Source organism: Stomoxys calcitrans, chromosome 5, assembly GCF_963082655.1.
Source record: "Stomoxys calcitrans chromosome 5, idStoCalc2.1, whole genome shotgun sequence".
In the NCBI taxonomy this organism is placed as follows: Eukaryota; Metazoa; Arthropoda; class Insecta; order Diptera; family Muscidae; genus Stomoxys; species Stomoxys calcitrans.
In genome coordinates this window covers 137949232-137974731 of record NC_081556.1, presented here as the reverse complement: position 1 = coordinate 137974731, position 25500 = coordinate 137949232, and the positions used below count along the sequence as shown (strand labels likewise).

The 25500-nt window shown below is 40.5% G+C and overlaps 2 protein-coding genes and 1 long non-coding RNA gene across 4 annotated transcripts; 1 reads left to right on the top strand and 2 right to left on the bottom strand.

Annotated features, from left to right (window-relative positions):
- Nucleotides 1-1362: 1362 nt before the first annotated feature.
- LOC106082329 (peroxisomal leader peptide-processing protease) lies at nt 1363-20469 on the bottom strand. 2 transcript variants are annotated; one of them, XM_013244774.2, is made up of 6 exons: nt 20201-20469; nt 19359-20149; nt 6045-6208; nt 5844-5953; nt 1669-2128; nt 1363-1606 (listed from the first exon to the last, which is right to left on the bottom strand). In XM_013244774.2, exons 2-6 carry the CDS (start codon nt 20114-20116, stop codon nt 1518-1520), a joined length of 1581 nt encoding a protein of 526 aa, XP_013100228.2. In that variant the 5' UTR covers nt 20117-20149; nt 20201-20469; the 3' UTR covers nt 1363-1517. The 2 variants fall into 2 exon arrangements, with proteins under 2 accessions (XP_013100228.2, XP_059225346.1); XM_059369363.1 differs by having other exon boundaries at nt 19359-20140.
- Nucleotides 5895-23666, top strand: LOC106082332 (TM2 domain-containing protein CG10795). The gene is made up of 4 exons (XM_013244777.2): nt 5895-5979; nt 20599-20779; nt 20846-20927; nt 23153-23666. The coding sequence occupies exons 2-4, from the start codon at nt 20605-20607 to the stop codon at nt 23427-23429; spliced, it is 534 nt and encodes a 177-aa protein (XP_013100231.1). The 5' UTR covers nt 5895-5979; nt 20599-20604; the 3' UTR covers nt 23430-23666.
- LOC106082330 (uncharacterized) lies at nt 9176-13246 on the bottom strand. The gene is made up of 3 exons (XR_009398411.1): nt 13159-13246; nt 9925-10075; nt 9176-9857 (listed from the first exon to the last, which is right to left on the bottom strand). It is a non-coding gene; the product is annotated as an uncharacterized LOC106082330 (long non-coding RNA).
- Nucleotides 23667-25500: the final 1834 nt, after the last annotated feature.

Below are 25500 nucleotides of genomic sequence, written 5' to 3'. Positions count from 1 at the left end.
GCGAACTCAACGCAAGGGGCTCAAGAGCTCAATCTGTGGTCTGGCTTTGCGGTTTAGAATGCAAAGGCTGGCAGAATCGCCATGTGGAAATAAAAAGGGAAGATGTTAAGAAAGTACTGGATTGGGCAGATATATGCCCAATGACATTGCTTCATTGAATTGTTTGTTTTGGTTAAAAGTCATCGGAGCCTCTGCCGGCGTCGATCGGTGGTTCCCCAGAGTTAATGTTTTCCAATACACTTACATCTAAACATACAAATATTTCTTACTTCTAGATTCTACGTACAAAATAAGCATGGATATGGATGGCATGCCCTTTGAGGGAATTATGTAGGTCAATCCATTCTCCCGAAAAGTGTAAGTGAAATGCAGCAACACAGAGAGTTTCATAGCTGCAACAGGGTAATGGGTTTGTTGGCCACGGAAATATATTTCAACTGCTGTGTAAGCAGTAGTGACCGTGGTCTGTGATTGCTGACTTGTTTATGCAATTTGGTACTCGCTTGTTTATGCCACTTTCTTGTTGACGTGCATGAGTAATATTTTTTTCTTTTTGCTATAAATATGTTATCAGTAAGCAGTCTACACAAAGCTATGCCTCGCTGGTCGTTACCTAGGAAAGATCGCCCTGAAAGGTGATGAGCATTTAAGTCTCCTAGAACCATGCAATTGTGGCTAGACAATAGACCAATAACTTCGGGACTTTTAACTTGGCCACTAATTGGATCACAATAAAATGCAAATTTACACATGGACATCCCATTAAGGAACAAGGGCCAACTTCACACACCTCAAATGAGTGCTCCTCTTCCGAGGAGGAGGCCCCTTATTATTGAGCCGCTGTGCGATAACTCTTTGTGGAGACGTTTTTACATGGCTGCCATACCAAATGCTAAAGTACCTCACAAATGTCGCCAGGCATTAGGAGGGGATAACCGCCGTTGAAAAGTTTTTCTGATGTTCTCGTCCCGATTCGAATCCAGGCGTTAATCGTCGCCTGAATTCGCGCTACGTTAGTCTCCCATATCGATATGGGAGTTGTTTATGTAGCATATTCCCATTTCCCATTGGAATGAGGTTAAAAAACTACACAAAAAACTGTTTAGTGAGTAAATGTGTAAAAAATATATATATTTTACTTAAACGTATTTATATATAAAAAAAATTAAAAATAACAAGCAGATAGTTGTGATAATATTGCGTTGCCCAAAAAGTAATTGCGGATTTTTCATATACATAGTCGGCGTTGACAATTTTTTCAACGGCTTGTGACTCTGTAATAGCATTCTTTCTTCTGTCAGTTATCAGCTGTCACTTATCAGCTGTTACTTTTAGCTTGCTTTAGAAAAGAAGTATATTTGATTAAAGTTCATTCTAAGTTTTATTAAAAATGCATTTACTTTCTTTTAAAAAATCCGCAATTACTTTTTGGGCAACCCAATAGTTTGCATTAAATACAGGGGTTATAAATTTTTGTGTGTATAAATTATAAGAATTGTGCAAAATTCTTCAGCTACTTATAGTTTGCTGATTACAGGTGGTGGGGCCAATGACCATATCCTTTGTATATCTGAATTGGCCACCAGATTGTTTAAGACCAGGACATCTGAAAAAAAAACAGCAAACATGTTATAAACTATTTGCGAAAAGCTGTAGCTCCATGAATACCATTGGTTTTAGCATAATTTTCCAGTATGGATCGTATTGTTACAATGGGTATAGCATTATTGATGTTCGGATATACCACCTTATCCATTTTAATATTGGACACACAAACGCCCATAATGTTGCCATGCTCATCGAACATGGGTCCTCCACTTTGACCAGCTTGCACACAGCCATCGGACATTATGGCTGCCGGCGTATATTTGATAATACGTCCTTGGAATATTGAAGGATTGAAATCATATTTTAAATTGAAATTGACAAAATAAGGGAAACCGGCATTGTAAACCGTTTGTCCCAGGCAAGGTTTCGTTTGTGCCATACGCACACAATAGCGAGTGGGAATGTTTGAGGGTGCCGACAGTAGGGCCACATCGAAGGCGGTATCATAATTGGGATTACACCATAAAACATCGGCTTCGAATTCGCCATCAACACCACGGCAATAGACTTTCGAATTGACCTGTGTGGTAGGAAGAGAATAGAAGTATAGGAATTGGGATTAATAATTGAAGTTTTGCACAGAAAAAAAAAAAAAACAATAAAATGGGCCCAAAAATTCACCAACAACCTTTAGCCTGAATTGCTGGGTGCTTTATGTGGAGACCTTTGGTTCATATGCTCTCCCTACCCCTGAAGAGAAAACGATATGGGGAGATACATCGCAGTTAGGTACAAGCCTGTGCTTGATGTCAATGATGCATACCTGGCAAGCAAGGCGGAAGCAGTCATGTCTGCAACAGGAGAGATAGAGCTAGACACGTGTAAACACTGCCATTGTAACTCAGATTGTAGCCGTTGAGTGGAGCGGACGTGTTTTTATTTCGTTCCTCAAAGAAAAAAAAAATATATATCCGTATCTCGGAATAGGTACTACCTATTACGAAAAAAAATTGTAAAGCCTTTTGGCATAGACTAGAAATGAACTCAAGACTGCGGTGGTTGCGTCAGACCGTAGCGTGTTGTCCTCCCCTCCTATAGGTGTGGCTGCCTTGGCACCTGTAGTCGAGAGTAATGCTTCAAGCGCATAACTAGTCGTCAGACTAATTAATGAGGAAGAGACGGATGAACCAGAATGATGCACAGTTCGTTCCCAGTCTTTAAGTAAAGGTGGTGTTACTGACTCGGATTCAGACAGCGACTATGTCAATGAAACAGTCATCGCAGCCGACTCGAGAGATGAGGGCATCGGGATGACGGCAGAAGTGAGCGATGGCTTTGCTAAGCTCACAAGCAGACCGAGAAAGCGATCCGGTGCACGACGAAGGAGACAAGGGAGTATGTACCGGCAGCGTAATCGGGCCAAAGTGCAGGATGGTGTAAGGGATAGAATTGACATTCGAAGCACTTCTACGGAAGCTGGAAAAATAATTTTCCGAAGAGCATAACACTGTTAAAATACTGAAGAAGAAAAAGAACTCCCCGCTTTCAAGTACTCTGGGAAAACCACGCCAGCCATCTCACAATGGAGACTCCAGACAGGAACGAAGGAAGCGCGCACGGCCCCTGAGTCATCATGGAGGACTGTGACTTCCAAAAGGAGGCCACAGCCATCACGGAAGGGGAAGAGGATCGCTGATAATGGTAAGGAGCCGCCCTCTTAGGTTAGGTTGAAAAGAGGGTGCAGATATTAATCCGATTGGGAAGACTAGGATAGGCAGAAATTTTCATTCTGTGACATCAAGCCGTGCAGTGGCAGGTGACTCAACACAGCCTAACAAACAGGGGGCCGACAACGAGACAATCACGGCATCTCTCAATATTGGAAAGACTAGGAGAGGCAAAGATCCTAATACTAAAAAATGAAGCAGTACAGTGGCGAGACTCAACACAGCCTAACAAACAGGAAACCGACGACGGACCCATCACCGAATTTAAGATTCGGAATACTGGGATAAATAAAGATCCTAATATTGAAACATTAGGCAGAGCAGCGACAGGAGACTCAATGCAACCCAACGAACAGGGAGCCGATGATGGTAAAATTACCTACTCCCAAGAAGCACATTTACTTAAGATTTGGAAGGCTAAGATACGCAAAGATCCTAGTATTGGAACATCAGGCAGTGCAAGGAATGGACACCCAATACAGCTTAACGAACAGGGACCCAACGAAGGCGCAGTGCAGTGACAGGAAAGTCAATGCTTTTGATGAAAACCCATTTTCCACAGGATACGACGGGATTTACGGAGACACCGGAATCTTGAAATAATGATGTTGATCGAATATTTATAGTTACGAAACTTATGGTGATGGAATCCTGGAGGAGCTTCAAACCATTTAAGTCACCCGGAACTAATGGAATATTTCCATTTCTATCTGACGCAACGGGACTCACGGAGACACCGGAATCTTGGAATAATGATACCAAAACCTACACCCTGGCGATATGCATTGACATCGATGGGGCTTTTAACAATGTGCGGGCCGACACATTGATCCAATCCTTAGATCAGTCCTTAGAGACTGGATAAACCATATGCTAACGAACAGGTGGATAAATTGTGTGTCCCATGACATAAATATGAGGGAGAAAATGGCACAAGGCACGCCACAGAGGGGATTTTATCGCCACTCCTATGGGGGACCGCCATAAATGACCTATTATGGATACTGACTGAGGAGGGATTTGAGCCCGTCTGCTCCGCGGACGATGTTATAATACTTCTAAGGGGTAAGGATCCGAACCAATTATGCAGAAGGGCCGAAAGGGTCTTGCATATGTCATATGACTGGCCGTAGGCTCGCAATGGGGCCTGAATCCGAGGATAGTCCACTGGCTCTAAAGGAGCGTGATTAGACCAAAACTTACTTACCCCTCAATAGTTTGGTGGAATGCTATGGAGAAAAAGTGCAACATAAGGACCATACAACAGGTTCAGAGGTCTTGGCATAGTCGGAGGGATGGGAACCACGCCGACTAGGGCACTGGAGACTATTCTAGACATTCGATCCATTGACATACAGATTAAGTGTGTAGCATCCACTGCGGCTATGAGACAGCTCAAACCATCGCGGTATAATCGAGTCAACGATAGGGAACCTGGAATAAAGGGAATAGGTTTCCAATCGGATACCTGAGATGAACCTTGAGGTCGAGTGCGAGGCACTGCTGCCAGCGGCACAGTCTTGGATCGATGGAACCCTAGTATTGCCATCTGGAAGATTATGCTATACGGATGAATCAAAGCTAGAGGACAGGGTGGGCCTGGGTGTCTACATTGCGAATCCAGGGACTGCGATCTGTTTTAGACTATTAGTCCCGTAGGCGGATGCGTAACATCTTTACGAACAGTAAAATTGCCATAAGGGCAATAACAACCAGGACGGTAAGGTCACGAACAGTCTTGCAGTGTATAAAGGAGATTAACGCCTTCTCTGAGGATGGCAAAATCCGCATAGTTTGGGTGCCAGAGGACTGCCGTCAATAAACTTGGTTAACCCGAAGCCTTTGGGGTCGACGCAGACCGAGTTAATGGCGTAGGCGACGAATGCGCATGCAACACTGTGGAACAGCGAAACGGTCGGCAGGACGGCGAAAATCCTATTGTGGGGTCCAGATCGTGAGAAGACGAGAGGCTATTACTGAAAGGAAGTAAGAAGGAGGTCAGTATAGCTATGGTATCATAACGGGACACATAGGACTACGAGCTCACTTATGTAAAATCGGTGCGGCACGTGATAGTACATGTAAACGCTTGGAAGGCATAACAAAGTATTTAGGTTTTCTTATTTTTTGTTTATTTTTGCAAAACACCAATCTTTCAGTCCAAAAAATGATTTTTTACATATTGAGAAAATTAAAAATGCTTGAAGGACACACATACAGTCACATTTTCATTTTGGGCATCGCTGATGTAGAACACGAACTTGCCATCAACCCTACCTTAAAAGGCTGAGCATCGCTGATGTAGATACTCCCACCAGAATTCAAGCATAAGAGAATATACACCAATCACTGTTTCAGTGAACTACCCCCCTATTTTTTAAATGAAGCACGAAACAATGTGTGTTTAATCATTCCCGTTATTATCCCGTTAAAATTACAATAATATTTTTCAGTATACAACGCACTGCTACAACAATAACAATCAAACGGCATGGGCTGCCGCCTCAGTGTAAAACACACTGCTACAACAACAACAATAACAATATTTCTTTTCTCGCTGTAACATACCTGAAATACTACATGCGAACAGGTGATGATGAATTTTTTATTCTGCACTTTTACAAATGTTCCAGTACCCTGGTTGCCATTCGCCTCGATTACCACCATAGTGCGTTCCCCTGCATGGGTGTTGGTGTGATAGAAGGTAAACAAAATTAATATTTAATTGTTATGGTGGTGTGTTAGATGATAAGTTTAGTATTTACATACATGCAAAATTCGATGGCTCTCGGGGTATGGTGATGGATGTAATTTTAATGCCCAATTGATTCATAAAATCCCGCAATAGATATGCAAAATTAGCCGCCATAGTCATTTGAAGATTCTCATTGTTACGCTGAAAGGTGGTGCTGATGATGAGTCCTATTAAACGTCTGCAAAATTTAAATAAACATACATAAGGAGTATGAATAATGCGAATGAGAAAATTTTCATTCAATGCTTTCTAATTTGGTAATTTGCGGTATTAATCTTTTGAGCTGTATACAGGGTTACCATTGTGTCACTTTTTTTATCAAATTTTAAACTTTTTTCGACAAAGATATTAGTGGCCCACTTTTTAGGTTTTTCGGCACAAATGTTCCAATCTTGGCATAAGCAACTAAAATATTATCCAAAGGTGGTACACAGAAAGAAAAATGTTCATGATATTAATGGTTTTGTCATGGGAGGCCACCGTAGCGCAGAGGTTCGCATGTCCGCCTATGACGCCGAAAGCCTGGGTTCGAATCCTGGCGAGACCATCAGAAAACATTTTCAGCGGTGGTTTTCCCCTCCTAATGCTGGCATCATTTGTGAGCTACTATGCCATGTAAAACTTCTCTTCAAAGAGGCGTCGCACTGCGGCACGCCGCTCGGACTCGGCTATAAAAAGGAGGTCCCTTATAATTGAGCTTAAACTTGAATCGGACTGCACTCATTGGTATGTGAGAAATTTGCCCCTGTTTCTTAGTGGAATGTTCATGGGAAAAATTTGCATTTGTCATGGGTTAGGTTTAAGTGGCAGTCTGCCATCAAACTCTGCCATCAAACTCACTTTCGTTCATTGTGATACCACAGGAACAGAAGAAGGAAGATGTCTTCTAGTTCCTACCGTTAAAACCAACCAGATCGCTTTAAAAAGCCCAATTGACATCCGCTAAATCAAACAGTTTCTCAAAGAAATGAGAATCTAAAGTGGAACTCCTTCTAACTGCTAGTGCGGGACACACACACAGAAGGTGTTCTATAGAGTCTTCTTCCTTGATGTCCTCACAGCTTTGGCAAAAGTCGTTGCTGGCAACCTTCAGTCTGTCAGCATGTTTTCCGATTAGACAGTGACCTGTCATGACGGACACAATGACTGAAACGTCTGTTCTAGCCAATGACAATAAAGCAGTAGATCTCTTCAAGTCTAGATTAGGCCACATAGTTTTGGAATGCTCACAGCCCCCACTTTGTGACCATCTATTAATCGTTGGCCTTCGGGCCTGATCCTAAAAACTTAGCTAGAGGCATACCCACAGATTCCAGTGTCCTTGGAGTGTGTAAGTTAGTTCCTAGTCTCGCAAGCTCGTCCGGTTTACAATTCCTTGGGATATTTCTGTGGGCCGGCACCCAGAACAGGTGAATTTCGAACATCTCGTTGAGAGATCTGCGACAGTCGAGGGCGGTTTTTGTGTTCCGAAATACGTTCTCCAGGGAATTAATGGCTCTCTGGCTATCTGAGAAGATATTTATACCAATCGTCGCAATGACACCACTTCCTTAATTACAAGGATCTCCGCTTTATACACACTGCAGTGGTCGGGTAACCTCTTCGATATGACCAGTTCTAGATCTTTAGAGTACACCTCAAAGCCCACCTGGTCGTCTGGTGTGGAACCATTCGTATAGAAGTCTATGTAACTTCTGTTACCAGGGATATCGTAGTTCCAATCGGTTCTATCAGGAATAGTGGTATCGTAACTTTTATCAAAAAGCGTCTCAGGTAGGGTGTAATCCACACTGCCTGGAACATCGGATATTATATCAAGGATAACACAGTGTCCGTAGCCGCCACATGACCAATGAGAAAGCTCCCTTAACCAGGTCGCTGCCATGTGGGTAGCCACAATATCCAGAGGCATAAGATGTAGCATTAAATTCAGTGGATGCATCAGATGGTGTCTGTAATGCACAAACAAGCCATCTTTTGGATCCGGTTAAGTATTAAGCTGTAGGTGGACTTTTGAAGAGCCGTCCACCAGACCACAACACCATATAGCATCATGAGTCTGACAACTGCAGTATATACCCAATGCATGATAGGCGGTCTAAACCCCCAACTATTGCCAATGGCTCTATTGCAGGTGTATAGGCCAAGAGTATGAAAATGACCTTTGTGAAAATGACCTTGAAAAGAAACCCGGACCCTGGTTGTGTTCGGTTTGCCAGAACATACTACATCATGTTTCGGTGTCTGTGGGGTTTAACCCGCGCATGGATTGGGTACACTTCTGATCTTGCCTTATATAACTACGGGAATATAGTCACACACTGAACATGTTGCAATGTGCTGTGCGAACATAGACAGTAGTGTAGTCACAAGCGTCATCGTCGTCGGATTATGTGACCCCCCAACCTCTGGCGTGCGGCAATATACGCGACAGCAGCATCTCAGCCCCAATATTGCGAGGCCAGTGCAAGTTTTTTTGCAATTGAATTGCAATGGCCTGAGAGTCAAGATCGACGAGGTAGTAGATTTTATGAGTCGGAAGAACATATTGGCTGCAGCGATCCAGGAGACAAAGCTAACCAACACCAGCAGCTTGCACAGTTGTCGCGGATACTATACGTAAGGATCGCTTAAGGAATGGAGGTGGGTGTTTGCCCTTCGTGATACAATATTCTGTGCAGTATAGACCCATCTCGCGAGCGTTTAGCGCTAGTAACCCCAATGTGGAGGGCATGGGGATAGCAGTCAGGTCCGGTACGGTCGAGATAGAGCTATACAACGTGAACATACCACCGGTTGGTAGTTGTGACCCAGTTAATGGCCAAACTTACAAGCCTGACATAAGTGGGCCCGACAGTAGCCACAATTGTCTGGTTCTAGGAGACTTTAATGCGCATCACGTTTCATGGCACGCTCCCCAAGGTAGCGAGCGGGGTAAAGTTTGGCTTCACGTTTTGCACCGTGAATGGGTATGCCCCCCTGCAAGGATTACGAGGAGATACAGCAGCCCGCCATTGCATCCCCTGATCTCCTGAGTAACGTATCCTGGCAAGACCACCTCCCCATAATTCTCACAATCGACCGACCACCCCACTTCATAACCTCTGAGCGCCAGACGTATTAGATTTGAACAAATAGCAACACGTTTAAAAGAACAAAGTTGTTTATTGAGAAAGGGGAAATTAGTTACAATATAAATTACAAAAATATTTTAAAAAATTAAACTTTTTCAACTATGAGATATAAATACACCCATAATGACCTGGTTGAGCTCTAATAGACGCAGTTTAAATGTGGTGTTTTGTTTTGGCTTATCCAAACACATCCACATGATCCATTCAATAAAAGCAGTAAAAAAGTCAAAAGTTGAACTGCTTGTCCTTGATTTTTACCACATTCATGGCACGTTTGCGAGAGCATAGCCAGGTTGCCCCAAAAGTAATTGCGGATTTTTCATATAGTCGGCGTTGACAAATTTTTTCAACGGCTTGTGACTCTGTAATAGCATTCTTTCTTCTGTCAGTTATCAGCTGTTACTTTTAGCTTGCTTTAGAAAAAAAGTGTAAAAAATGTATATTTGATTAAAGTTCATTCTAAGTTTTATTAAAAATGCATTTACTTTCTTTTAAAAAATCCGCAATTACTTTTTGGGCAACCCAATAAATACTCTAATTTTGAATTGAAAAAAAAAAAAAATTATCGTTCTTCATCATCTTCTTCGTTTTGTCCTTTATTGCGGCTATTCTGCTTAAAATATTTTTTCTTTTGGCGTTGAAAAGCATCTCTTAAAGTTTTATCTGGAGTTTCACTAAATGTTGAAATCACATCTAATTGTAGGAAGAAATATTTGTTTCTTTAAAAAATCTTTTAAAAAGGGAGTTTTCAATATTGTACCTAAAATTACTGCCAGCACGTTGCCATAGTCCCGTAATCCCTTTTTCCCAAAAGTACCATCAACATTGAAATTCATTATTATTTCTCTATCGAAAATTTTGTGCAGATTTCGTCCTGGATTACTTTCGATAAGGTTTTTCATTTGACGCATCTGAAATAAAAATAAACAAGTAAACGCGTGTCGAATCTTTTATATCCTCCAACATTGGTTAGCATTTGTCAAGTTCTTTAAATGACTTTTTCGAATGGAAAAACACCTGTCATAGAAAAACACCACCTCCAACATTTCAGGCAAATCGAGTAATAATTGCGCCCTCTAGAGGCTCAAAAAGTCAAACTGGTTATATAACGATTTAGACCATACTTACAACAGCTGTTGGAAGCATTACCGACATTTGAAATTTGTCAACCATATTGGTTAAGAATTTCGCCCTCTAGAAGTCCAATGAGGTCAAATCGGTGGATCGGTTTATGTGGCGGCTATATAAGGTTATTGACTGATTTAGACCATACTTAGCACAGTTGTTGGAAGTCAAAATAAAACAATTCATGCAAAATTTCAGCCATATCGGCTAGGAATTGCGTCCCCTAGAGGCTCAAAATGTCTAATCGGGAGATCGGGTTTTATTTATGGCCATATCAGGTTATGGACTGAATTAGACCATAATTGGCACAGTTGTTGGGAGTCATACCAGAACACTTTATGCAAAAAATAAAATACTGGGTCATGGGAGAAGCCTTTGTACAAAATTTCATCCAAATTGGATAATAACTGCGCCCTCTAGAGGCCCATGAAGACAAGATCCCAGATCTGTTTATATGGCAGCTATATCAGGTTATGTACCGATTTGCGCCATACCAAGCACAGTTGTTGGAAGTCATAACAAAACACTTCATGCAATATTTCAGCCAAATCGGATGAGAATAGCGCCCTCTAGTGGCTCACGAAGTCATGACCCAGGATCGGTTTATATGGCAGCTGTATCAGGTTATGAACCGATCTGAACCATACTTAGCACAGTGGTTGGAAGTGACACCAAAACACCACTTGCAAAATTACAGCCAAATCGGATAAGAATTGCGCCCTCCAAAAGCTGAAGAAGTCAAGACCCAAGATCGGTTTATATGACAGCTATATCAGGTTATGTACCGATTTGCGCCATACCAAGCACAGTTGTTGGAAGTCATTACAAAAACACTTATTGAAAAATTTCAGCCAAATCGGATGAGAATTGCGCCCTCTAGCGGCTTAAGAATTCACGATCCAAGATCGGTTTATATGGCAGCTGTATCAGGTTATGAACCGATCTGAACCATACTTAGCACAGTGGTTGGAAGTGACACCAAAACACCACGTACAAAATTACAACCAAATCGGATAAGAATTGCGCCCTCCAAAAGCTGAAGAAGTCAAGACCCAAGATCGGTTTATATGACAGCTATATCAGGTTATGAACCGATTTGAACCCCACTTAGCACAGTTGTTGGAAATCATAATAAAACACCTAATACGAAATTTCAGCCAAATCGGAAAGAAATTGCTCCCTCTTCAGGCTCAAGAAGTCAAGACCCCAGATCGGTTTATGTGGGGGCTATATCAGGATATAGACTGATTCCGACTATACTTAACACAGTTGTTGGAAGTCAAAATAAAACATCTCATGCAAAATTACAACCAAATCGGATAAGAATGCGCCCTCCAAAAGCTGAAGAAGTCAAGACCCAAGATCGGTTTATATGACAGCTATATCAGGTTATGAACCGATTTAAACCACACTTAGCACAGTTGTTGGAAATCATAACAAAACACCTAATGCGAAATTTCAGCCAAATCGGAAAGAAATTGCAACCTCTAGAGGCTCAAGGAGTCAAGACCCCAGATCGGTTTATATGACAGCTATATCAGGTTATAAACCGATTTCAACCATACTAAAGACAGTTGTTGGAAGTAAAAAAAAACACTTCATACAAAATTTTAGCCAAATCGGATAAGAATTGCGCCCTCTAGAGGCTCAGGAAGTCTTTTCGGATTGGTTTATATGGCGGCTATATCAGGTTATGGACTGACATAGACTATACTTGGCACAAATGTTGGAAGGCATGCCGGAACACTTCATGCAAAATTTCAGCCAATCGGATAAGAATTGCGCCCTCTAGAAGTCAAGATTCCAGATCGGTTTATATGCCAGCTATATCAGGTTAGGAACCGGTTTAGACCAAATTTTCAGCCAAATCGGATAAGAAATGCGCCCTCTAGAGGCTGAAGAAGTTTTTTTTTCGGGGGATTGGTTTATATGGCGGCTATATCAGGTTATGGACTGACATAGACTATACTTGGCACAAATGTTGGAAGGCATACCGGAAAACTTCATGCAAAATTTCAGCCAAATCGGATAAGAATTGCGCCCTCTAGAAGTCAAGATTCCAGATCGGTTTATATGGCAGCTATATCAGGTTAGGAACCGATTTAGACCATTCCTGGCACAGTTGTCGGATGTGATACCAAAACACACCACGAGCAAATCTTCAGCCAAATCGAATAAGAATTGCGCCCTCTAGAGGCCCAAAAAGTCAAGACCCAAAATGGCAGCTATATGAAAAACATGAACCGATATGGCCCATTTACAATCCCAACCGACCTACACTAATAAGAAGTATTTGTGCAAAATTTCACGCCTAGCTTAGCTCCTTCGGAAGTAAGAGTGCTTTCGTTTCAAGTCTTTGTTTCCTTCCAGGCAAACGTACACAATCTGTGAAAGTATTAAGAAAATCGGTTCAGCCGTTTTTGATTCAACGGAACAAGCAAAAACCCGAGTGCCATATTGTCATGATGGGTCATATGCCCATTTAAGGCGTTTTTGGGAGGTAAGGTGACCTCCTATACTTCGATCTGATTTTGTATGCCAGATTCGAAATCTACCCCCGAATATCTTTCATTTGAGGCCCATATTGACATGAACGACCAATATGTCTGTTTTGGGGGGAATTTTAGGGTTGGGGCGGCCCGAGCTTTTGCTCCTTCGAAAGTTAGCGTGCTTTCGACAGACGGACGGTTATGGCTACTTCGACTTAAAATGTCATGGCGATCAAGAATATATGTACTTTATGGGGTCTTAGACTCATATTTCGAGGTGTTACAAAGGGAATTACGAAATTAGTATACCCCCATATGTTGGAGGGTATAAAAATTACAAGTATCTAAAACTTCTGTTTAAGGATGAAAACTATATTTACATATGGGTCTGTTTTCGTTTCAAGACTTTTATCAAATTCTTCCAGCTTTTCTTCTGAGTTGATTGGAAATATTGATATCTCATCAACAAATATACTTTGGGAGGCGAGACGAGCTAGCAAAACCTTGTGCTCAGCCAAAATTTCGAGTACCATATCCAGTTTTTTTGCAACGTCTTGGCAATTGGAACAACTCGGATTACCTAAAATATAAAGCAGACTTTTAGAATTTTCAGATTGTTACACAAATTCAAAGTATTGATCATTACCTTGGGGATGAGAATATTTAATTTTTTTTGCAGGATTGGATTGGCCTGGTTTATTCGACATAGTTATCTATAGCAGCAAACTACTTAATTACCGGAATTAGTTTGTAATTTTTGCGTTTTTTAAAAATGCTCTGAAAGGCAGCAGTTTAAAGTTGGTATTATAACGAAATCCGAATTAAACGGTCGGCATACAAATTTGAATTGAAAGTTGCACAGTGGGATGGGAAAATATTAGTGGAAATAAGTCTACCATTTTGAAACGGATAAAGATAAAGGGTGATTTTTTTGAGGTTAGGATTTTCATGCATTAGTATTTGACAGATCACGTGGGATTTCAGACATGGTGTCAAAGAGAAAGATGCTCAGTATGCTTTGACATTTCATCATGAATAGACTTGCTAACGAGCAACGCTTGCAAATCATTGAATTTTATTACCAAAATCAGTGTTCGGTTCGAAATGTGTTCAAATTTTGACAAATTTTGTTCAGCGATGAGGCTCATTTCTGGTTGAATGGCTACGTAAATAAGCAAAATTGCCGCATTTGGAGTGAAGAGCAACCAGAAGCCGTTCAAGAACTGCCCATGCATCCCGAAAAATGCACTGTTTGGTGTGGTTTGTACGCTGGTGGAATCATTGGACCGTATTTTTTCAAAGATGCTGTTGGACGCAACGTTACGGTGAATGAACACATTTCGAACCGAACACTGATTTTGGTAATAAAATTCAATGATTTGCAAGCGTTGCTCGTTAGTAAGTCTATTCATGATGAAATGTCAAAGCATACTGAGCATCTTTCTCTTTGACACCATGTCTGAAATCCCACGTGATCTGTCAAATACTAATGCATGAAAATCCTAACCTCAAAAAAATCACCCTTTATATAGCTAAGGCGTTAACCAGATTATGTGCTAAATTTCAGAACCCCAAGCTTCTATGGAGTCCCATAGACCTTCAAAGTTGGTTACCTGTTGGCCAAGTTGTGACGATTTTCAAAATTTCAATTTCTGGAAAGTACTCAAAGGCACAATAGTGTCTTTTTTTCTCATTTTGATGTTTGCCCAGACATTTCTCAACCGATTTTCAATATTTTTATATGAATAGCAGAAAAGGGGCCCGCTCCGCTGCGCCCCCTAAACTGAACTTCATATCCGATTATTGCAATATGAAGCTCAAATCAACGTTATTTGGGAGTAAAGAACGAATTTGATATCTATTTTCAGGGCAAAGTGCCGGTGGCCGGTACACTTGGCTCCAAAATTGGATATAAAATTCGTTTCCTGCTCTCAAATACCTTTCATTTGAGCCCCATATTGTCATAATGGGTCAATCAACCTATTTGACTTATTTTTGGCAAGAAAAGCGCCATCTAGACTTGAACACAAATTTGAATGTCATATTCGTAATCTACTCCCAAATACCTTTCATTTGAGTCCCATATAGACATGGTCGTTTAATATGCCCATTTGGTGGTACTTGGGTGTGGGGCGACCTCCCGTTACTTGAACCTAATTTTTTATGCTATATTTGTAATCTACTGTCGAGTACTTTTCATTTGAGGCCCATATTGACATGAATGTCGAATATATGTGTTTAGAGGAGTTTTTGGGTCGGGGAGGCCCGCTGGGTACTTGGAACCAAATTTTAATACGATATTCGTTTTCTAATCTCCAAAATTTCATTTGATACCCATATTGTGTCTATCGGTCCACTTTTGGTTTTGGATGGCGTAGTTTGGGTAGGGGGGAGGGACCGCCCCCATCCGATATCTGAAAATTATGTAGCCTATGTTTCCTTCCAGGCAAACTTACACAATCTGTGAAAATATTAAGAAAATCGGTTCAGCCGTTTTTGATTCAACGGCACAAACAAAAAAAAACCGAGTCCCATATAGTCATGATGGGTCATATGCCCATTTAAGGCGTTTTTGGGAGGTAAGGTGACCTCCTATATTTCGATCTGATTTTATATGCCAGATTCGAAATCTACTCCCGAATACCTTTCATTTGAGGCCCATATTGACATGAACGCCCAATATGTCTGTTTAGGGGGAATTTTAGGGTTGGGGCGGCCCCATGGGTACTTACGACTTAAATTTTAATACCATATTCCTATTCTATTTTCCAATACCTTTCATTTGACACCCATATTATCACGATCGGTCCACTTTTGATTTTGGGTGTTTTTTTTGGGTATAGAGGGAGGGTCCGCCCCCTTCCGAAATCAACAAATTATAAAGCCTATTTCTCCTTCCTGACCATATTCGCAATCTACTCCCGAATGCCTTTCAATTGTCCAAGTCCAACCTAGGCAATATTAGTATCAAATGAAAGGTAATGATTAGTAGATTACGAATATCCAATCGAATGTACAAAATTGACAGGCCCCTTGGAGGATCCACGGGCCCGAGCTCCAAAAACGGACTTCATATTCGGGTTCCTGGCGTCAAAATTAGGGGGTATGCAAAAAATTAGATTTTTTGCAAACTACCCCGTAAAATACAGTTTAGCCCATGACATAATTACCGTTAACAGCTGAGTACGATTTTTTTTTCGCGCGAAGAGCACTATCTGTCAACGAGTTTTGGTTGTGTGTGTGTGTATTATAGTTAAGGACTATAACACACACAAACAACGAAAAAGGAATTAATATATCTTGGTTCAGCCCCTCAGTTATAACCGTTTAAATTTTCATTCATTCATTCAGACTTTCCTATCCCACTGGTCAACAACGTTTCTCTACTAAGTGAAACGTCTAGGCCTTCTTCCTTTAATATATAAAAAAAAACATGAGACGTTTCTCGTATGCACCACTTTTAAAACTTTCCCGCAATGTCAAGTTTGAAACAGCATGGCGACACACTTTTTGTAAATAAAATCATTTTCTACAGTGTAGTTGTTACTTTCAGACACCGATTATTGTAAGCCACAATTTGTTTATTTTTTTTATCAAACACACATAAATTTACCTGGTTAAGTACGCGTCCCTTAAACAAAACAAGAAATTGATAAAAGATATGTAAAAAATGAATTATAAACAAACAAAAAATTACCTTTGACGTCTGTTGACAATGTCGATAGAAAACACTAGTTATTTTTCAAACTGTACATACACTTCTATCAAAAACAAGAAAATGTGTATGTTGACAATTGAACTGGTACAAATGTCGATAGAAAAGAAGAGTGGTGACTAGTGTACAAAGCCGTGTCGGCCAGCCGCCGCCGTTTTATTTTGCTTCAAGCGTGCCGCCACCGTTTGAAACGGCTTATATTGAGCCGCCCATCTCAACGATTAAAATCGACTGAGCCAAAACATTAATACTATAATCAAGACATTTTCCTATTGTCTCTTCTTCTTCCTCTCAATATTTTTTAATCGACAAAATTGAACGATCACTCATCAAGTGCTTATTTTAAACAGCAAAATGTTGAAATTAAGAATCGGCGAAGCCAACGAGCCGCCGCCGCCGATCAATATTTTGCCCAATCCATCGCCGTTAAAGATTTGGCACAACCGCCGCCGAATATTCTCGTCTTCGTTAACTGATGTTGACATATGAACTGGTACAAATGTCGATAGAAAAAGACAGGAAAATATGTTGACATATGAACTGGTACAAATGTCGATAGCAAAAGAGGCAGTAGCATAAGGTCAAAACGAACTAACTACTAAATTTCACATAAACATTCCATTCAGGAACGGGGGATAAGGCCATAACAGAATTTTAAAAACTACGTTGAAATTGAAAAAAATTGCATATTTTAATGCTTTTCAAAGGGTTTTAGCCCCCCCACCCCAGACAAGTGGTGGTGGTGAGTATATAATAGTTGTGTTTTATTGTATTTGTGCAACAGGATTCGCTGAATTTGACCTCCTTAATTATGTTCATGGGGCCTATCCACTTTATGTATTCGCAAGTGACCTAACCTTCTATTAGTGAATCCTGGCAGTTCAATGAAATTTGTATGAAAATTAAATCCCTCCAGTATAACGACATTCTGAATAAAATACCAGACTAATTCAAGGCGTCTTTGAGCAATTTTTATGCTTTTAAATACTTGCATTAGGATTAAAACAAACAAAAAATACCTAGAATGCCTTGACAGAAATAAAAAAAAATCCAAATTGAGAAAAATTAAAAAGAAAACTTCATTTTCAATTCAATCCTCTAGTCAAGGAGTAATTTTATTTTAAATTGTTTGTATATTTAATTAGTTCTGCGCGAATATGGAAAATTCCCCAAATCCTTTTTTCCTTTATCTAAATGACTATCGCAAGCACTTGGATAGCAGAGGTTTCCATGAGTTTTCCATTACGGAGTCTGCACGTATGGCTGGGCAAAATTGGCATATATTGCCTCAACGAAGCAAACAGTATTATGAGGCATTGGCGTTAAGTAACCAAAAACAGAAGGATGAAATGTCTGGGGTAGCGCCAAGAAGACGCCAAACTAAGAAAACTGCCAGAAAAATTAATGCAAGAAGACCAAAGCATGGCCGCCGTGCTGCTGCCTCAAGTAGGAAACCCATGGCAAAAGGTCAAAGACGTCGGCGTTCAAGGACCAACAAGGAATGAGGATGTATTTTGTATAATTGCGAAAAATTGCCAGTGATGAAATGAATTTACAATAATAATAAAATATTTAGTTTTTATTTATTTTGTAAGATTGGGTTTTTATTTTTGAGGATTTGTGGGCCGTAATTTTACTGAAATATTTACAAAGCAATGGCATACCATGAGATTACTCCCAGGTATTCGACCCTGACGACAAGCCCATGGAAGACGGTAGTACGTACGGATTGACCCGATGGAGTCCTTCCTTTCGGATATCGAAATCATTCATACCTTCTTCGTAAATATGTAGATTTTAAGCTTCTTTGGGTTAGCATTGAGACCACAAAACGGTACGTACAACCTGCTGCCTTGGGAATGCAGACCCCTAGGCCTAGTCTGGTTGTGTGCCATCTCCAATTCTTTTTTAGCCCCTATGCATAGTTGAATAGGATTCATTCATGCATAAGAAGTCCAAGTCCTTGTTAGTGAGAACAGGAAATGCTCCAAGGTACTGTATGAGCTCTACCAATCCCCTTTTTCATCCCTCCTATGACTATCCTAGACATGTTGTGTCGTCGTGCCTCAGAGAGGTAGAAGCACTGATCCATAAATAACGTGTTCGTTCCATCATCCCACACACGCGTCCAGATCATCTAGAGTCAATATTACGCCGTGAATAAACCATGTCTCTGTGACAGCGTTCTGTCCTTGTCCCATAGATGCAGTAGCCACTGAGACATTGATCGCGTGTTCGTCTACACCCGCTTTCCGTTGACCTAGTCTCACAAATACCACGGTGAGTTAATCACGTTTCGGTTAAGTGAATAGCCGGCGTTTGCCTAGTATCCCTCAGACATATGGGCCACTGAGCCATTGTTTGAACGTATTTGTCGCTTACACACATCTTAGGTGCTCAGTTACGCCGTGAGTGAATCACGTCTCAGTAACCTATGTAGCCAATGGTTTATCCAGTTTCCATCAGACACAGACCGTGATCTCTATTGCCTGCGTCACGCCCTGAGTGAATCACGTCTCGGTAACTTAAGTATCCAGATTTTGCCTAGTGTCTCTCAGATACAGAGCCACTGAGAGCCATTGTTGGTGCTTATATTCTGTCTCTTTACACCATGTCCTAGTGCTCTAACAACTTAAACACTCCCTGTGTAAACTACGTTGCCCGGTGTCCCACGCATATGACTGTGTAATTGATTTTGTTAATTTTCAAATTATATGCCGCTTTGAGGTTACGACCTGTTTATCATTTGTTGGTTTATCTGGTCATCAGTTTGCCTCCCCTTTACCTTGGGGGTTTTTTTATAAAACAACTGTTTCACTCGCCAAAAATTAACCTACATAATAGTAAAAAGTATTCAATACTCACAGTTTATCATTAAACACCGCCGATCCTTCACAGCCCAAAGGCAAGTTATTGGATAATACAAATAATGAACCATTTTTACCAATAACATTGGACACCTTGCCAATATTTATGGTTTTATAGAAATTCTCCAGCCCAAAGGGGGTACACATAGTCAGCACATCATCTAGAGGACGTATGGTATGTATGTAACGCAAATAATGGGCTATATGTTCGAGGAATCTTTCAAATTTCTCCGGCGATTCTGTGGTCTTGTCTGGGCGCATTGTTAGCACTAGAAAACTTGTGATCAACACCTCATTGTGCTCCTTTGTCTGAGACTCATTAAATGTTAGGGAGTTCAACATTTTATGCAAATTACGTGATATCTCATTGGAGCTAAAGATATACAATAGTTTGGCTCCATAGCGTGTCAAAATGTGAGGTATATTGGGATTACGACGCCGTTCGGCTATAGACACTGGCAATTTTCTGCGATCAAAGGTCACTTGATAGCTAAGGGTATTTAAAAAATGAGCCTCATCTGTGTCCACATCTTGAGCATTAACCAGACGGCACTGTTGTAGTTTGTGTATGATTTTGGTGCTAGCACACACATTATCATTGGTGTGGTCGGCAACAAATGGCAAGATGGGACGTACATAGGGCAGTAGTATGCAACCGGAGGTGATGATAAGCTCATTGTTGATAATAATGGCTGATTGTTTGGAGTTGGGATGATTGGTCACCTCCAGTAAGGCATGACGTATTTTCAAAAGCATCTTTCTTAAGAGTTAGCTTGGTATCTGCGAAAGCTATAAAAGTATTTGAAAAAGTCAAAAATTTCATATACTTGTTGAACTTACAGCAACTTTTTTTTAACCAGCTAGTCATCAGCAGCATTGCAATTGTAAAAGTCCATAGTTCCCATTGAAAGAGGTTAGTGCAGTGCTAGTATCTTTGCTAAATAAGTTGATAAGCCAACTTGTTGGTTAATAACTTGCTTGTTAGTCAACTACGTTGTATTTAACTTCAGAGATTAGAGTAAGATCCACACCAAAATGTATTATTTTATTTTATTTATTTTAATTGTTTTTTTTTGTTCTTCTTTTTGTTGTGAATTTCACTTTCCCACTTTTCTTGTTTACAAATGTCCAGGGTTGGTAAACGTTATTACCCGTTTGTGAAATAACATAACATCTCTGCTTTAGCTCAAACAGCTGTTTGTCATCTGTTGTTTATTCTACTTTACTCTCATCTTCAGCCCAGGATGTTGCTGAAAGTGTTGTTTTTTATCTTCCTGCTTATAATTATGGTCCATGGGGCTGCCTATGATTGCTCCCTACTGCTAATGGGTCAGTACCTATGTCCGGAGCCTGGTAGAAATCAAATTGATCCCAAAACTCAACAGTTTTATGGCTGCGAAAGAAATGGTTTGGCCAAAGGTATGTTGAAGATGATTATACATTTTGCCAAAACGAAATATGATAACAATCCAATGTCCTTTTCAGTATGGTGTATAGCTGCCGAAGGTATTGAGTGTTTGGGCACCAACAATAATACATTTACCAAGGAAATGCCTTGCAAGTGGACGTAAGTAGAGATGGTCATGGCTAAAGTAGTGACAACAAATATGGGTTAAAAAAATGCTAGCGTATTAAATACCTCCATTCGTCCTATAAGTCTGGCATCCTTTATGCTGAAGACTCTTGAGAGGTTGAAAGAAACATATCTTAGGGCAAAGTTCTCTGGAGAACGCCTGTCAAGGCAGCAGCTTGCATATAGTGAAGGCAAATGGACTGAAACAGCCCTTTACGACCTAGAGGGTTCTCGCGCTTTCAAGGAGTATACGATGGTAGCATTTCTTGACATTGAAGGTGCTTTCAATAATATAAAACCGACGTCAATCATGAAGAAGTTGGAGTTTCTAGGCATCAACTACTTACTAAAAGATGCATTACGGCAGGCTTGGGATCTGTGGATCTAAAAAAAATGGGTCAGCAGAGGAACACCTCAAGGAGGTGTACCGTCTCTTATACTTTGGAATGTAGCCATTAACAATATATTATTGTCTCTGGAAGGCGTAAAAGTGGTCGCGTATGCTGATGACGTGGCAATGGAGGTTAGGGGAAAGTTTCCCACCACTCTAAGAGGTATACTTCAGGAAGCGGAGGTATACTACGTGCAACAGCAAAGTGGGCTACCGAAAGTGGTCTGGGTATAAATCCGTCCAAGACAGAAGTAGTTCTTTTCAGCAGGAGATATAAATTGCCTACAATGGAACCTGTTTCCTTGGGAGGAGAGAATGTTCCATTTACAGAAAGCACAAAATACCTGGCTGTTTCACTGTTCAGGGAATTGAACTTCAAATCCAACATTTTGGAAAGGGCAAGAAAGACCACTCTTGCCCTATACACCTGCAAGAGAGCCATTGGCAAAAGTTGGGGATTTAGACCACGTGTCATGCATTGGGTATATACTGCAGTTGTCAGACCTATTATGCTATATGGTGTTGTGGTCTGGTGGACGGCGCTTCAAAAATCCACCTAAACGAATCCAAAAGATGGCTTGTTTGTGCATCATAGCCGCTCTGAGGACGACACCATCTGATGCACTGAATGCAATGCTACATCTTATGCCTTTGGACATTGTGGCTATCCAAATTGCAGCGACCACTGCCGTGAGGTTAAGGAAGCTTTCCCATTAGTCATGTGGCGGCCACGGACACTGTATTATACATGATACAATATCCGATGTCCCAGGCAGTGTGGATTACACCCTACCTGAGTCGCTTTTTGTTACAATTACTGTACCACTAATCCTGATAGAACCTATTGGAACTACGATATCCCTGGTAACAGAAGTTACATAGACTTCTATAGGGATAGGTTCAAACTAAACGGCCAGGTGGGCTTTGGGATATACTCTAAAGATCTAGAACTGATCATATCGAAGAGGTTACCCCACCACTGCAGTGTGTATCAAGCAGAAATGTGAAGTGATGGAATGGCTAAGATATAATGTCATTACGACAATTGGCATAAATATCTTCTCAGACAGCCAGGCAGCCATTAAATCTTTAGAGAACGTATTTCTGAACACAAAACCCGCCCTCGACTGTCGCAGATCTCTCAACGAGATGACTAAACAGTTCAAAATTCACCTGTTCTGGGTGCCGGGCTACAGAGATATCCCAGGGAATTCTAAAGCAGACGAGCTTGCGAGACTAGGAACTACCTTACACACTCCAGCGAATCTGGAATCTGTGGGTATGCCTCTAGCGACATGTAAGCTAAGTTTTTAGGACCAGGCCCGAAGGTTAACGAAAGAGAGGGCTGTGAGCATTCCAAAACTATGTGGCCTCATCTAGACTTGAAGAGGTCTACTGCTTTGCTGTCATTGGCTAGAACAGAAAACAAGCTGACAGACTGGAGGTTGTCAGCAACGACTTTTGCAGAAGCTGTAGGGACATCGAGGAAGAAGAGACTATAGAACACCTTCTGTGTGTGTGTGTCCCGCACTAGCAGTTAGAAGGAGTTCCACTTTAGGTTCTCATTTCTTTAAGAACCTGTCTGATTCAGCCGATGTGAACATTCGCAAGTTACTGAGCTTTTTAAAGCGACCTGCATGGTTCAACGGACGGTCAACGTCTAAATGAGTCAGCCACTGAAACTAACCTAACCTAACCATATTAAGTACTATTTATTGTACTTCTATGACATGTTAATGAAACATTTTGCATATTTTTTTCTTCTCCCATACATAAAATATAATTTTTTATTAATTAGTTTTAATCGATTCTCTTTTTCTCTCTCTAGCAATGGCTATCACCTAGACACTGTGCTATTACTGTCCGTCTTTACCGGCATGTTTGGTCTGGATCGTTTCTATCTGGGCTATTATGGCATGGGCTTGTTGAAAGCATGTACCTTGGGTGGTTTCTTCATAGGCCAGTTGGTTGACATAATACTGATAGCCTTGCAAATCGTACGACCTGCAGATGGTTCACATTATATTATACCATATTATGGAGCTGGTGTTAACATTATACGAAGTAACAATGAAACATTTCGGGTGCCCCGTGATGATTGGTGATGTAAGTTTGCGCATGCTAGGGCGCCGAAGATGCGTCACAGAGAAACCAAGGACTGTTTGTTTTGTAATATAAAAACACACGCATTACCTAGTTTTAAGTAGTTATTATAATTAGCTCAAATAATGGACTATTTAATAATACTAATTGTAATTATTTTTAAATGATTTCTCAGTATGTACATATGTTTTTGTTTCCTATAACAATAACAAATTTTATTCCATTCCTGTTAATTTAAATATGCTGTGATTTTGTTAAGCAATTAGGAGGGGATGCATATACAGAGATGTGCTTAGGAGTGTCTTTAGCGGGAAGAACCCTTCGATTCTTCGCCACCAAAGCCAGACAATCTGCTGAACGTTTTTCTAGCCATAACTTTATGGCTGGGTGAGGCGAATGCCAGTCGCCTATCAGTAGAACTCGTGTTTCAATTGACCTGAAGCATTGTCGTGGGGCTACAGCCAAACAAGCGACACCTGAATATGAGTTAAGCCTTTCAAGCTTTTCTTAATTTTATAGAGAAGGGAATACCTGAAGCCATTCTCGTTGATTTTGTTTAAGGAAAATGTTCTTAATTTTTCCCCAAAACCTGAAAAACACCCAACACCATCAAAACAACATGCATTCACAATAGCAATTTATTTGTGATAAGACAAAAAATTTATTTCACACATTCCTTATTCCTTTTTGGATCTTGAGCGGCGACGTTATTGGGCTCTTGCTTGAGTTTTCCTCCGGTTTTAACCAGTCCACGACTTTTTATGCGAAAATGAACGGTTGATTTTGGTATATTTAACTTCTCTCCTATCGCACGCTCAGTTACATGACGATTCAATTCGATTAATGCTTTGATTTGGTCATCATCAACTTTATTTGGCCGACCTGAACGCGGCTCATCTTTAAGTGAAAAATCTCCAGAACGGAATTTGCGAAACCAATGTTGACACTGTCTTCCTTTTAAGGCTTTATCACCATACACATCTCGTAACTTTTTAGCAACCTGCTCCGCGTTTTTTCCTTTATGGAAATAATAAAATAAAATATGACGAAAATGCTCCTTTGTGGGATCCATATTAAAATTGACGCCAAACAAACAAATGTAAACAAAATTTTGCGCACTTTTTTTCTAAAGCAGGCTAAAAGTAACAGCTGATAACTGGCAGAAGAAAGAATGCAACTACAGAGCCGTTGAAAAACTTTGTCAACGCCGACTATATGAAAAATATGAATAGTACTGGGTTGCCCCAAAAGTAATTGTCGGTAATACAGTATTGGGTTGCCCAAAAAGTAATTGCGGATTTTTTAAATGTAAATGCATTTTTAATAAAACTTAGAATGAACTTTAATCAAATCTACTTTTTTTACACTTTTTTTCTAAAGCAAGCTAAAAGTAACAGCTGATAACTGACAGAAGAAAGAATGCAATTACAGAGTCACAAGCTGTGAAAAATTTTGTCAATGCCGACTATATGAAAAATCCGCAATTACTTTTTGGGCAACCCAATAGTAGTAATATAGTCGGAGAGATCGGTTTTTATGGGAGCTGTATCAGGCTATAGACGGACTCATAATTGACACGTATATTGAAGGTTATGAGAGAAGTCGTTGTACAAAATTTCAGCCAAATCGTATAATAATTGCGACCTCTAGAGGTTCAAGAAATCAAGACCCCAGATCGGTTTATATGGCAGCCATATCAGGTTATTGATCTATTTAAACCATATTTAACACAATTGTTGAAAGAATTGGATAAGAATTGCGCTCTCTAGTGGCTCAAGAAAACTCAAGACCCAAGATCGGTTTATATGGCAGCTATATCAGGTTATGAACCGATTTGAACCATACATAGCATAGTTGTTAGAAGTCATAACAAAACGCCTCATGCAAAATTTCATCCAAATCGGATAAGAATTGCGCCCTGTAGAGGCTGAAGAAGTCAAGATCTAAGATCGGTTTATATGTCAGCTATATCAGGTTATGAACCGATTTGAACCACACTTAACACAGTTGTTGGACATCATAGTAGAATACTTCATGCTATATATCAGCCAAATCGGATAAGAATTGCGCCCT

Coding starts and splice junctions, on each gene's coding strand:
- LOC106082329 (XM_013244774.2), bottom strand. CDS start 20,116: ATGCTTTTGAAAATACGTCATGCCTTACTGGAGGTGACCAATCATCCC. Junction 5,954..6,044: donor AGAGCCATCGAATTTTGCAT/GTATGTAAATAC, acceptor ACACCCATGCAG/GGGAACGCACTATGGTGGTA. Junction 1,607..1,668: donor AAATTATGCTAAAACCAATG/GTATTCATGGAG, acceptor TTTTTTTTTCAG/ATGTCCTGGTCTTAAACAAT.
- LOC106082332 (XM_013244777.2), top strand. CDS start 20,605: ATGTTGCTGAAAGTGTTGTTTTTTATCTTCCTGCTTATAATTATGGTC. Junction 20,780..20,845: donor AAGAAATGGTTTGGCCAAAG/GTATGTTGAAGA, acceptor TGTCCTTTTCAG/TATGGTGTATAGCTGCCGAA. Junction 20,928..23,152: donor GAAATGCCTTGCAAGTGGAC/GTAAGTAGAGAT, acceptor TTCTCTCTCTAG/CAATGGCTATCACCTAGACA.